Below are 13,544 nucleotides of genomic sequence, written 5' to 3'. Positions count from 1 at the left end.
ATGCAGTAGGCTCTAGTACTTAGCACAGAGTAACAACACACACGTATGAATGTACAAACGCATGAAAATACCCCCCACACAGTCATTTACTACTATACTTTGACTACATTCCATAACCCCTGACCTTTGCATAAAGTCTTACCAATACATACCTGACCTTAGCCCTTAAAACTAATCCTAATTCTAACCCTAATCCTAACCCAAACCTAAACCTGTACCATAAATCAAATATAGACCCTTACCAAATTGTGCATCAAAAAATATGTTCTATGTTCAGAAAGTCTTCATGCCTTAGATCTAAAGTTAAAACTGGTCAACTGCAAGTATAGGAATGCAAGACACACACACACACACCATGGGCGGATATTTCATTTCACTGTTGGGGGGGACAATAAACAGAAAAATTTCTCAAGAGCAATTCCTGAAGGGGACACCAAAGGTGCCGCCAAAAGTACTGTTGTATTAAATGTATATAGAGGTCCATTATGAAACATTTCCATAAGCACTTCATTCCTTTCTTATGAAGATTTTATCAAATTGCCTTTGATATTACTGGGGTCTTTCTACTTGGCGTTTCGGTGCACTGAAAAATGATCGGATGTCTGTTTTTCTTTTCTCTGCCATTTTAACTGACTGGCTGACAAATAGACACACACACACACACACACACACACACACACACACACACACAGCATGCAGGTTATTTACAGTAGTAGGTGAGATGCAACACCCATTAACTGAACTAAAGCTAATATATGCCTAATTAGATTTTGTTTTCCCGAAAAAGCAGATCTCTAATGTTTTGCTGTCAATGTGTAAAAGTCCAGAACGCTATGAAGCCTGCCAGAAACGTACTTATATTTAACATAATGTTTGTTGTAATTATGTCTTTTTTATTAATTAAGTCTTCATTTATTTCCAAAATTATGAACAAAATAACATAGTGGCAGCCATTTTACATGCAGTAAGAAAAAAATAATATACTTAGAACCTAATTACATAGGGTAAGTTAATCTTAAATATTATATTATAGAAATATTACTGTTACCATCTACAAAAGATAAAGTATTTTGGTATGAAATCCCGCATTTTAATTTAACCAACTATCCTGTATCATAAATACATGTCTGGCATTTGTAACAAACCAAACCGCTTGAAAATCGGTCGAAAATTCAGCGAGTTATGATGATTTTAATTGTGGACAGACCTCCTGCCTCCATAGACACACATGCATTAGGAGACGCGGCTCCGTACCAACACGTTGACGCACAAGATTCAACCGCGAGGTAACGGAACAAAATGTAGTCTGATTACAATTGTGAATGTGTTTTATTCTATTGAGTGGTAGAAGTAAAGAAAAATGTCTGACACATCCTTTGTTTTAAGTTAACCTCAGCTACTTACTGGAGGTCTGCCACCACTGACACACTTCCAGAGATCCTCCACACACACTCGTACCGAGGGCTAATGTGTGTGTGTGGGGGTTCGGGGAGGCAGGTAGGCAGTGGACCAAACCACTGTGAGGCATATGAGAGAGGGACTCAATCTTTCGAAACTTAAAAACGCATTGTTTTGCGTCTATAATTAGCACAAGTGCTTTCAATGCATATTATTATATTATTTAAAATTATATAGTTATGTTTACAATGATATATTGAGGGGGACAACTCTCTGTTAGTCCCAGGAAGGGGGGGTCCAGACCCCCCTGTCCCCCCCGGGGTTTCCGCCCCTGACACACACACACACACACCTTTCTTCACACCATGACTCTGTCTCTTCCCTGAAAAACACTTTTGACAGATTGCCTATATATTGGATAGAGAGAGGTATGTGTGAGAGAGAGAGAGAGAAAGAGAGAGAAGTGATACAGGAAAGGAGAAGGACAAGATGCCTTCTGCCTGGGATCTAATCTTCAATCTCTAGGATCACTGATATCTGATAAGAACGGTGTAAATCAGAAAGCTAAAGAAACCCCTGACGGTACTTTCTGTCTATACAAGATAGACAGGGCATCTGCCTCGGTCTCACTTGGTGAGGATTTACAATAGCTGGAGCAAATTCCCGTGTCTGATAAGAACAGAAAAGGACAATTCAGTCTGGGTGAAAAGAATCAAGATTGTGAATTTTCTTTTACAACTTTGTTGTAATGATGGTTCAGAGAGATGTAAGTTCCTGGTTATGTATATTTATCTTTACCTTTATTTATGCAGGGAATATTGAGTGAGCCCACTCTTCTACTGTTGGCCAGTTCCACTGAAGCAAATAAAGATTGCAACTGAGAAATGGGCTTGTGCCACGCATCCCTGGACCAGCTGGGAAAATGTGGGTGGGAAAGTGAATGAGTAACACTCTCCCTCAACAACTACTGCCAAGGTGCCCTTAAGCAAGGCATGTAACCTCCCAACCTCTCCACTGGAGCTGCTCAGCGGCCAACAATAGAAGACTGTGGTTGTACTGGGCAGCTCCCAGGTGTGAATATCTTGGAATGTGTGAATGTGAAGCAGGGTCTCACTGGAAAAGAGGAAGTATGCTCAGTCAACGATCCCTGGATAAATACAGGTTTAAATAAAAAGAAATAAAAGGTCTTGATCATGGGCACATTGCTGGTCATTGTCAAGGGAAACAACATTTTTTCTCATTCATTTTCTCCAGCTAGCTTTTCTTTGCTGGTCTGGGACTTGAATACTTGACCTTCCAGTCAGAAGTCTAGCCTCTGGGGAACCACCACCGACAACACATGTCCTCACACATTATCTGTTCTGAGATATTGGTTTGGACCTGGCAAACGTGCATTGGATGTTGAATGAGAGTGAACTATTTAACTATGACAGTTCCATCCACCTTGAATAGGACTGTTAAATGTTTAATAATTTGACTAAAAATGAATTGGATGTCCCTCATCATCTCATTGAGTGCCACTTGAATCAAGGAATTCTGCAAATGTGCTTCAGGCTATGATAAGGACTTGATGGTCCATTGTCATTGGGTTTGTGCTGTGTGTGTGTGTGTGTGTGTCTGTGTGTGTACCTAATTAATGTGTACATATGTATGTGTGTGTGTGTGTGTGTGCGTGTGTTTGCAGGCCTGAATATGAGTCAATGAATCAACTCACGCGTGCCTGAATATGCGCGTTTACGTGTGAATTTGTCTGCATGTGTGCCCAAATTAGTGTGCGCAGCTCTGTGCGTGTGTGTGTGTGAGTGTGCAAGTGAGTGTGTCAGTGTGTGGCTGTGATCAGTGTGACGAAGCCCAGTGACAGAGCTCTGGCCATCTGGAGACAGATGACAGTGTGAATCACCAGAGAGGAGGAAGGAGGAAGGGGGGGAGGTGGTGGGATGGATGGAAGACAGAAGAAGAGGGGGAAAGAAAGAGGGAGGAACAGAGAGAGGGACAGAGAGAGAGAGAGAGAGAGGCAGGGTGACATATCAGCCAGTGGGTGGACAAACCATTTGCATCATCCGAAAGCTGTGCGCGTGCACACACACACACACACACACACACATACACACACACACACACACACACACACACAGACACTCGTCTCTCTCGGTGGCCCTTTTTGAGCTAGCTAATGACCTGCTTGTCAACACTTTAGTCTAATCATCCTAGTGTGTATGGGGGTGGCAACTCACACACACACACATGCAAACACACACACACACACAGATACACACACATGCACACACGCTCACTTAACAGGCTGTTAGTTGTTGAAATAGGAGTCTGCTTGATGCCTGATAAGAAAATGAGCCTCCAAACAGATCATTTACTACAGAGAAGAAAATCATCCCAGCACTGAATCGACACAGAAATAGACACAGGGCCCAGATTATCACTCAGCTGGTGTGCGCTTATCACCCCTTCTGCCCCCCCACTTTTCTCCCCTCTCTGCTTCTCCTTATTCCCCCCTTCAAATTCTCTGTCTCCCTTTCTGTCTAAATACCATCCTTTTCTCTTTATGCATTTCTCACTTCCTCTTTCCCTCCTACATCTCCATCCTGACCGTGACTCTCCCCCTCCATAGCGCTTTCTCCCTCCCTCAAGTGGGAAGAAGCGCAGTGTGGCATGGAGGACTTATACATCTATTTTGCATTCCACACAATTCTCAGTTTGGAGTAAATAGATAATGTCTTTTCCGTTTCTCAGCCCCCATTCCCTCCTCCATTGCTCAAGAGTGAATAGGGCGAGCAGATGGGAGATGCTAAGCAACGGAGCATGCAGATAGTGGGGAATTTGAGATTCAGAGTAGCGAGCAGAGAGGTGAGAAACAAAAGGGAAGTGAGAGGTCCATATGAGCATGAGGAAGAAACACAAGGGAGAAATGGGAGTCTGAATGTGTGTGTGTGTGTGTGTGTGTGTGTGTTTGTTGGGGGATGGTAGGTGTTCAAGGAGGCCTATTCAGCATTCCATTATCAGCAGTGTGCTCAAAATACCAGTATGGACAATCTTAAGAGTTTGTTTAGCCTCCACATAAGGTAGCTTTCAATTTAATTTCAGCCCTCACTCCTCCTTATCAAATAGGCAATACAGCCTCTATAACACTGGTTCTCAAAGTAGGTGGAGGAGGAATAGTTTGTCACTATAATTCACAAGAAACTATCCCAATTACAGATGTATGTATAAGCAACATAAATCTTCCCTGGGATAAAACAATCTTATCAAATGTGGCCTCATGTGTGTCTAATTTGGGGGGATTGTGACATGAAAACGCAGGAGAAGTCCTGCTCTGTGAAGCCAGCGACTCCTCAACTGCGTTGGTGCAGCTGTTGCGGAGGCCGCTGGCTGGAAGAGCTGTCGGTGGTGCTGAAACGGACCGCCCGCTGAACGGCAAGTCAAAGCTACCGCGGTCGCTGTCCGGGGTCCTGAAATGTCACTACAGCACCCCGGGGACGCGTGAAGGACTTTACAAGCAGCAAATGAGCATGGCAGTGGTTCCCAAAGTGGGCTTGAGATTTGCAGAAATGGGTTAAAATTAGCCCTAGATGGCATTTTGTCTGAACGCATAGTCAGACAAATGCGTAAAAGACGGTGTAAAAGACCTCCAAACTCCAAGGGTCATTGCAACAGTTACGCACTGGCTCTGTGTTCAAATGTTGAAAAAAGCAACGGCTTGATATCAAAGTGTCTGCTCGCTGCATCACAGACACACACACACATACACACACGCGCGCTTTAGAAGCCCCGTGACTGTGTGAGTAGAACCAAACGTCCTGAAATAAAAGATAAAAAGGAAAGGGGCATCAAGTCTTCCAGTCCTCACAACGTTACTGCAAGTTGCATCATGAGCACTCTGACAACGCAGCTTACGGACATAAATAAAAGATGGCTTGATAAACGAGAGCGCGGTTGCGGTAAATTCAGACGATGGGGAGGACGACGAAACGTGATCCCGCGTGAAAGCGGACATAACTGAGTGACTGTCTCACGCGCCGCTGACGACTGATCTAATACCGGCCAAGCTGGAGTGCTCGGGTTTTATGCCGAGCTCACAAGATAGGCAAGATAGACACGTCATCTGCAATCTGCCATCGCTTACTCTTCTCTCCCTTCCCGGCCATCACGTCCTCTCCTCCGCACGGTTAAATGAATAGAGGTTGATTACCGCTTATTGAGCGCCGAGTCCACTGGGACGGCAGGTTTTGATCCCAGGGAGACGGCGCACTGCTCTCGATTCAATATCTTTTAGTCAGAATCCTTTCACGCATCCCTATCTCTATATATGTGCCCCGTGGGAACGAGAATAAGGACATGAGAGGAGCTGGAAATTAGACCAGGTGGAAAGCAACTGGCCAACTAATAAGCAGTATCACGCATTTGAGACATCTGTAATAATGATTACCGAACGCAGCCTGCACGGACTTGCATGCATTGACATACACGTATCAGCCACTGCTGGTCATTAGCTGGCAAGTCCTGCCGCGATTTGGTAAAGCAGGGGTATATGTGGGCAGTGAAGGACTGTGAACCCCAAGTCTCCTCTCCTCTCCTCTCCTCTCCTCCTCTTAGCAGTATAGTGTGAGGCTCTGGTGCCGCTCAATGGGAAGATGGGGCAACTGCTGGTGGCTGCTGCACCGAGGGACGCGCCAGGCCACCTCAGCGCCAGTGTAGGACTAAAGTAGTCAATGGTGTGAACATATTTATTGACATCGTTTAAGGTAAACGTGATTGTGAGGGGTGGATCGATAGTCTACTCCGGCCTACTCTTTTTAAATGCGCGCAATAACCGCCCAAGTTAGAGTCACGCTTTACTGGCTCCAAAAGGAGACTGAAATGGCAAGAGAGGGGGCAATAAAATGGGTCCCTGGACACGAATAAATACGCCAACCTCCCACGAATATCGTTGCAATGAGATTTACTCATTGAAGAAAGGAAAGTGAGATTTCTCAGTGTCAAAATAGCCTCCGGTACACTGTGAATATGCTGTAAATTTGCTAAACCTAAACCTCACCAGTAAAGAAAACCTTTGGATGACTGTATTCCGGGTGGGTGGTGACGTGAGAGTTTGGTCAAGAGTGGGTGATAACGTGAGAGCAATGGGGTGGAGGTGTGCGGGGTAACGTTTCTGTAAAAATAGTGAAGTTGAAGTCATCGTCAGGATCACACAACAGCTTACACAGTATGGTCCTGGAGATGATATGACCTACAGTAAATTGGTGATGCTGAAAATGTGCCCATTTCCCACTCAGTCGTGGATTTTATGCTGTCCAACCAAAGGTATGAGTGGGCGAACACAGAGCCATGACTCACTGTCAAATTCATATTGTGGCCGTGGCAGTATTCTTGGCTTTTGCTAAAAATAGTCCCCATTCTGTGGTGTGGAGCCAAGACAGTGATAAAACGGTCGGCTTTCTTGCCAAAGGACCTGCTCGGGATGGCACAAATCATTGCGGCTCTTACCAAAAAGCCCGGCCTCTCAATAACGCCATAGCTTCCGTAATGAATGTCCACGGGTATCGAAAATCATAGATCAATCCCCGAGTCCATCCTTTCAGAAACAGATTAAGTTGTAAAGACGTGAAAATGAAAATAACGATAATGATAATCTGTTGAATGCTCAGCTCAAGTTGCAAAATTTACATTAGCAATTAATCATAGACAGAAAACCCAGAGTCAGTTAATTACCCCCACACACACACACACACGCACGCACGCACGCGCACGCACACACACACACACACACACAGACTAAGGTTGGTTTGCAAAAATATTGTTCAGAGATATTTACTTGGCAATTGGAAATTATTTAGGGTCTGCGTGTGGGGAAACTGAAAAGATCAGTTATTGAAATTGTTAGAAAACAGAGAAATGGAGAAGGATCACACACACACATACACACACACACACACACATCATACACCCTTCTGTACTTCACAGTATAATAATCAGCGATCGCTTGACCGCCTTAACTGATTTCCTCATGGGAGCAGTCCATGCCACAAATTACTTTTTTTTTTCTACCTGAGGAATCCCTTTTCTGGGGGACAAGAGCCACAATAATTTTCTATCTCTCTACCGCTCATCTAATCCACCTTTTTCCTTAACAAAACACCACAGTCGTTTCATGAAACGCATCAACAGAACCGAGGATAGACAGAAGCTCAGCGGGTTCGACTTGCAATTCCTCAGGATCCGGTATCACCAAAATAGCCACCCAAACACCCCCGTCCCCTCCTAATAATAACTTTGGGTGCTACAACAGCGACATTGGAGCAAGGTGTACCCTAAATATGTGTATGTGCGTGCGTGCGTGCGTGCGTGTTGGGTGCTGATTTGCATTCAGCCAGGGATCTGGGAGGGTGGGGGGGTGGAAGGAGGTTAGCCTGCTGCATTTTGCATGTCTTTAGCTGTACAGAGTGGGGGAACTTACCCTTTACCGAGGCGGCCAGTAGCCCCATATATAAGAACAGCACCCGGCTCCAATGGTGCGCCTGTACTCCCGCCTTCATTAGCGCAAAAATCCGTATTCCGTCCCCTTTCCTGCATGCGCATTCCTGTCTCCTCGCAAGTCCCGTTGCTCCGTCCCGGTGTGAGGCGGTGGTCATGGCAGGGTTTTTCTCTTTTCTGGCAGGCACGGTAGTTCTCAGATGGTCTGAATAGGGAGATTCACTCGGTGTCGGTGCTGAGAAAAATCCCAATGCATCGAGGAGGCTCGGATCTCGCAGCTGGACTGAACCATGTCATGCGGGGACCGAGGGGTTCAGCGAGTCTCTGTCTGTGGAGAAGATTTCACACCTAAAGGGGAAAAGGAGGGAAGGCAAACCAAGGGGGAGATGCAATGCAAGTGGTCACTTATCTACCCCACACGCAAAAAAAAATCCCTCGTCCGCTCCAGATATGTCATTGATATTACCAGAACACGTCAAAACCTGGAGATCCCTCCTTCAGTTTGTCCCGAAGCACTGATTTGTCCTTCTCTTTTATTTATTTCCAATTAACAACAGCATTTGCCGTGTCGATAATCCACATTTAACTCGCCATTAAACCTATTAAAATTAACGCACGACGAACGGCGGAGACCCAAATAGGTTATCCGGATCCAAGAAAAAGCGCCTCGTTTCAGAAGTTCTCGACCAATGTTGTAGACAGAGATCGTATTATTTTGAGAGAAATGCTAGTAGTCCCGGTATATCGCAGCCCTGAACAGCGTTGGCTACAGCATCGTCTGTGCGACGCCAAGATTCAGACTGCAGACCTGCTCCTACTCTGCGCCTCTCTCTCTCTCTCTCTCTCACTCTCTCTCTCTCTCCCTCTCCAATGAGATATGCCCACATTTCAAAGACCATTTTGACAATAGGCTACCAAACTTATTACATTCACAAGTGATTAAAATAAACTCATTAAATGATTATGTGAGTTATAAGGCCAATAACCGGCTTCTTCATAAACTTGAAATTCTTATTATCATAGAGTAGCCTACCCTACTTTTATTGTATGATGATGGTGCCGATAATAATAACAATAATAATAATAACAATAATAATAATGTGTGAAGCCTTTCAATTCACCATGTTATCAATTTGTTATGGTAGGATTTAGGGGCCTACAACAGCGATAGGCCATTGGCTCCATCCATTAGGACCCATCATCGGATCTCTCGGCAGTTTAACATAGATGTCCACTTCTAGCTCACTAAACGTGAAATTGATGCTTAACAGGCCGGAACTCTCGCCAGTAAATTTGAATGTCATTTCCACTTCTGCATATGACCGGTAATTAGTTTTCCGCGATGCATCTTGTGTGGAAACATGGATAATGAAGTCGGGATAACGAATGCACGTTGGCCTTCGACCTCACACATATGATCAAAATCATAAACAATCTACCCGCAACATTTAATTGAACTCTGCAAACACACGACAGTCGCCCATGCCTGCCCCTGCTGATCTGGTTTTCTTATTAAATGCTACTGCGTTCACTTCAAGAAACAGATGCAACTTAATAAGATGCAACTGAATGCCAACATTGGTAAATTATAATTAGGTAAGTCCATATTTATTTTATGTATGTATGTATATATGCATGCATGCATGTATGTATGTTGTGTGTGTGTGTGTGTGTGTGTGTGTGTGTGTGTGTGTGTGTGTGTATGTATGTATGAATGCATGTATATCTATCTATCTATCCATCCAAAGATACAACGATTGATTGATTGATTGATTGATTGATTGATTGATTGATTGATTGATTGATTGATGCAATCATTCATTCATTCATTCATTCCCTACACTAATTATTGGAGAGAAAATATGTGGAATTCTCATTCTATGAGAATGTCATCACTGGTTGCTATGGCTTTCTTCCAAGATCATAGCTGTTATTATTTCATTTAAAAAGCTGATTCAAAACAAACATCTGAATGCTGTAACATGACTGAAAAGCCAATGTGGTAATTAGGCTAGGTTAACTATGAATAAGAGAGAAAATTATGCCATCAGAAGATCCTTTTAGGCCACGACCGACTCCAAAGCTATCCTGGGATGCAGTCGCGCCCTTTCCGCGCTTTATTTGGATTCATCCCAATGTACCGGAGGACAAATTTGACCGTGTTTGCCAAAATATATGGGATGAAGCGTCCACTGATGAGGCAGCGGTGCAGGAGGAGGTTGGCAGAGGTCATGGTTCTCCCGAGAGGCCCTTGAGCAAACACGGCACCGCACCAGCCAACAGGGGGCGGTAAGGCTATGAAACAAACTAAGCGCTAGTTAGCCACATAGCCAGTCTGGTTGACCCGTAACCAGTCAAAGAGACGCTGAAGGTAACAGTCATTTAGGCTTTGTATTTTTGCTGTTATGTCTGCATAGTCTCCTTTTAAATAGCTACAGTATTTATAATTATTTTTGGGAATGGAAGGTTAAATGGTTTGGAGGCTGTAGGCACAGCAGGCATGTTTCATTTCAGACGAATGTTAAGGAAATCAAATAGCCAAACTTTGCGCCTGGGTAGAGACGGCTCTTTAAGTTGGTGTGTAGATCAGGTGGGCCGCATACGGTCATAGACCCACGGTAACGTTAATGTAATGTGAGCCATCTGCTCACCGGCCGCCCCGAGCTCCGTGGCGTCTCCGTTTTCAGGGGCATCATGAGCGACCCCGGTCTCACCGGACCGTCTGTTCCGCATCGCGGCTTGACAGTCGACAGGCCGGTGACTAAAGAGTAGCCTCATTAAAAAGTCATGCATTTAGGCTGGTGCCGCGCCAGAGATAGGTTACAAGATAAAACCAGCGGCCAAAAGACTCGTTCACTTGCATGCAAAATGTTGGGTTGAACTCCAAACGTAAAATAAATAAATACATCGTGTCAAATATGGCAATGAAATCATGGTGATGGAAATATGAACTGGCTGATGTATTGTTCATGATGATGATGGTGAAATCAGGATGATGGCAAGGTCATGATGATGTTGTGCACTACCAAATAAGAATGCCCATCTTGACAAGTGATTTAATCAGGGTTCGAATTGAATACCAAGTCTTGAAATGAGGTGGGGTGGTAGGAGTGGTGGTTGCCTGTCATGAAACACTCAATTTGATGACCTATGAAGGAGATTATCTAAGGCTACAGCCACAACAATAATGGCATTCACCCTAGAACTAACTTAACCCTAACCTGCCACAGCACATAGCATTGTACAGAGCTGATGTGGCGGCTGATCCTGCTGCCTATGGTCATATAAAAGTTGAAAATCACAAATCCCAGAAACCACAAAACTTACAGTGTTACAATGTCCTGCTGCTGGACTGGGACTGGTCTGGTCTCCTGCTGGTCTGTACTGCCCTGATGCTGAAGTGTGTTGGGTTACTGGACTGACCTGAGGTGCTTCTGCTCCTCTTATGCTGAACTCTACAACATGCAAATTAAACCCATTAAACCCAGTTCTCAAGGACCCCCTGTCCTGCAACTTTTAGCTCCATCACTGTTCTCACATATCTGATTCAATGAAGGTGTCATGAGAATGTGTGGCCCTTAATTGAATCAGGTGTGCAAGAGCAGAGTTGGAGCTAAAACTTGAAGGACAGGGGGTCCTTGGGGTCTGGGTTGAGAAACACTGTACTAAAGAGTGTGTCAATTACACTACATTCATAGCCTACTTGAAGCATAAATAACATTTTATGACACATGGTGTTAGAACACATTTTTCAGCTTTTCAGCATGGCTGAATAAACAAGTTGACCTGGGGAGGGGGGGAATTACACTTCAAAAAAGTCTGTCACGAGAAGCCTGCTCTTTCCCTCTCTTTCCATCCATTTCTGAAGACAGTTGTGTGTCTAGCTAGCTAGACTTTAGCTAGCTAGACCTAGAAAACTTTGGCTAGTGTAACCCAGTTGGTGTATAACAGTTAGCTAGCTTGCTAGCTTAGAAGTGTTCTAAGTTAAAAATATAAATCATTGAAGAGACCAGCACCAAGTGGAAATTTTTATTACAAAAGTACTTACTATGGTTACTCAAGTTCCACTAGTCCTCTTGTGCAGAGAAGTTTGTCTGCGCGTTTGTTCGTCATGTTATCGATGTGGGAGATTTATGCAGCATTCAGTGAAACTCGGAAACTTGGACACTTATAGAATTATTTAGTATGCTGCATTCAGTGGAACTCGTAAATTTGGGCTTTATTTGATAACGTGACATGGGAACCACCAAATTTACAATAGATTTCTCTTTGGTGGGGTGGGGATCCCTTGACCCCCACCCCCACCCCCTCAAATCGAACACTGGATTTAATCTAGAATTGATTCTTAAAATCTTAAAAACACAAGTGGAAACCTCTGATGAGATGATTTCACCAATGCAATTAGACTTGTTTCAAGAATTTTCACGAAACAAGTGACCTTTTCTTGATACTGGAGAAGTAATCTGCCATTTTGAAAAGTGAAATGATCTCACCCCTTTATCAGACATTTCACTTACTTTAAGAAAAGTAAGATTTTAAAGACTGAATATATAAGACGTCATGAGCATGTTAAGCTTGTAGTGTGGTAGTGGTGATGATGATGACGACATGGTTATGACTGTTTACATTCAAAAGATGAATGTGTTAACACCACCACCACACACCCACGCACACTTCTCCGCCTCGCTGTCTAGGGCCGAGGAGCAGCAGAATGAGAGGGACGATTTTGGTGTGAGCTCACAGGATGAGGACAAGGAAAGCTACCACACTGACTTCACCCTTCCTTGCCCTTATCTCGCGGGCCGCAGACATCACCGTGTTGCCAATCCTGTACGGGCACTGAGCCCTGTGATGGAGACAGAGATGGAAAGAGCTGAGGAGGAGGCGGAGGGGAGAAGAAAACTGGTGAGCATGATGAGGCTAAATTCTATTCTATTCTATTCTATTCAAGTCTAGTCTAGTCTAGTTTACTCTAGTCTCTGGGTTGCTTTCACTCAGATTTCCCAAATAATTCACACCAAATGCTTACTGGAAGTGCTGAAATGGAAAGTGTATCCATTCCTTGAGCAAGGTGGTTCTATTCTATTCTATTCTTTTCTATTCTATTCTATTCTATTCTATTCTATTCCATTCTATTCTACATGTATGATATATCCAGCCTCTTCTTTCATATCACACAGAATCCCAAAACCCTCAAGGTTTAAGGATTAGCTATGTGACAGTAATATCTCCTCCAAATGTTTACAATTCATTCTCTTGTGTCAGGAGAGAGACGTGGAGGAGAAAAAGAGGAGCATCGAAAAGTTCCTCAAGCAGTTGCGGTTGAACAGAAGAAACGAAGAGAGCTGCGACCTGGTGCGGCCCTTCAGCGCAGGGAAGCCCCTTCAACCTCGACCCCTGGCAACCAATCAGACACCTGATCCGGTGCCTTGCCCAAAACCCAGGGAAGCCCAAAACGCTTCTCAACTGCTTTGCCGGCCGTCTTCCTGTGAGAGCGAGGACGAGCAGGACGTCGGGTGCGATTCCAGCGATGATGACAGCGCTGCTCCCCTGCCTGGGCTGCGTAGCTTTGCCAGCGATAGCAGTGACAACGATGACAGCCAGGTGGAGGAAAATGCCCCTCGGTCACGTGCGCAGAGTGCAGCTGGGTGTGTCAGTGA

General features: G+C 44.4%; 1 protein-coding gene across 1 annotated transcript in view; it reads right to left on the bottom strand.

Annotated features, from left to right (window-relative positions):
- csmd2 (CUB and Sushi multiple domains 2) overlaps positions 1-8,042 on the bottom strand; it is a 235,940-nt gene extending 227,898 nt beyond the window's left edge. The window contains exon 1 of the mRNA XM_078290607.1: positions 7,868-8,042. Coding sequence (XP_078146733.1) covers positions 7,868-8,042 — 175 coding nt within the window. The remainder of the gene's footprint in view (positions 1-7,867) is intronic.
- Positions 8,043-13,544: the final 5,502 nt, after the last annotated feature.

This window comes from Centroberyx gerrardi, chromosome 19 (assembly GCF_048128805.1).
Source record: "Centroberyx gerrardi isolate f3 chromosome 19, fCenGer3.hap1.cur.20231027, whole genome shotgun sequence".
NCBI lineage: Eukaryota > Metazoa > Chordata > Actinopteri > Beryciformes > Berycidae > Centroberyx > Centroberyx gerrardi.
Note: the sequence above shows the minus strand (reverse complement) of the source record. Positions and strands in the feature narration are given on the sequence as shown.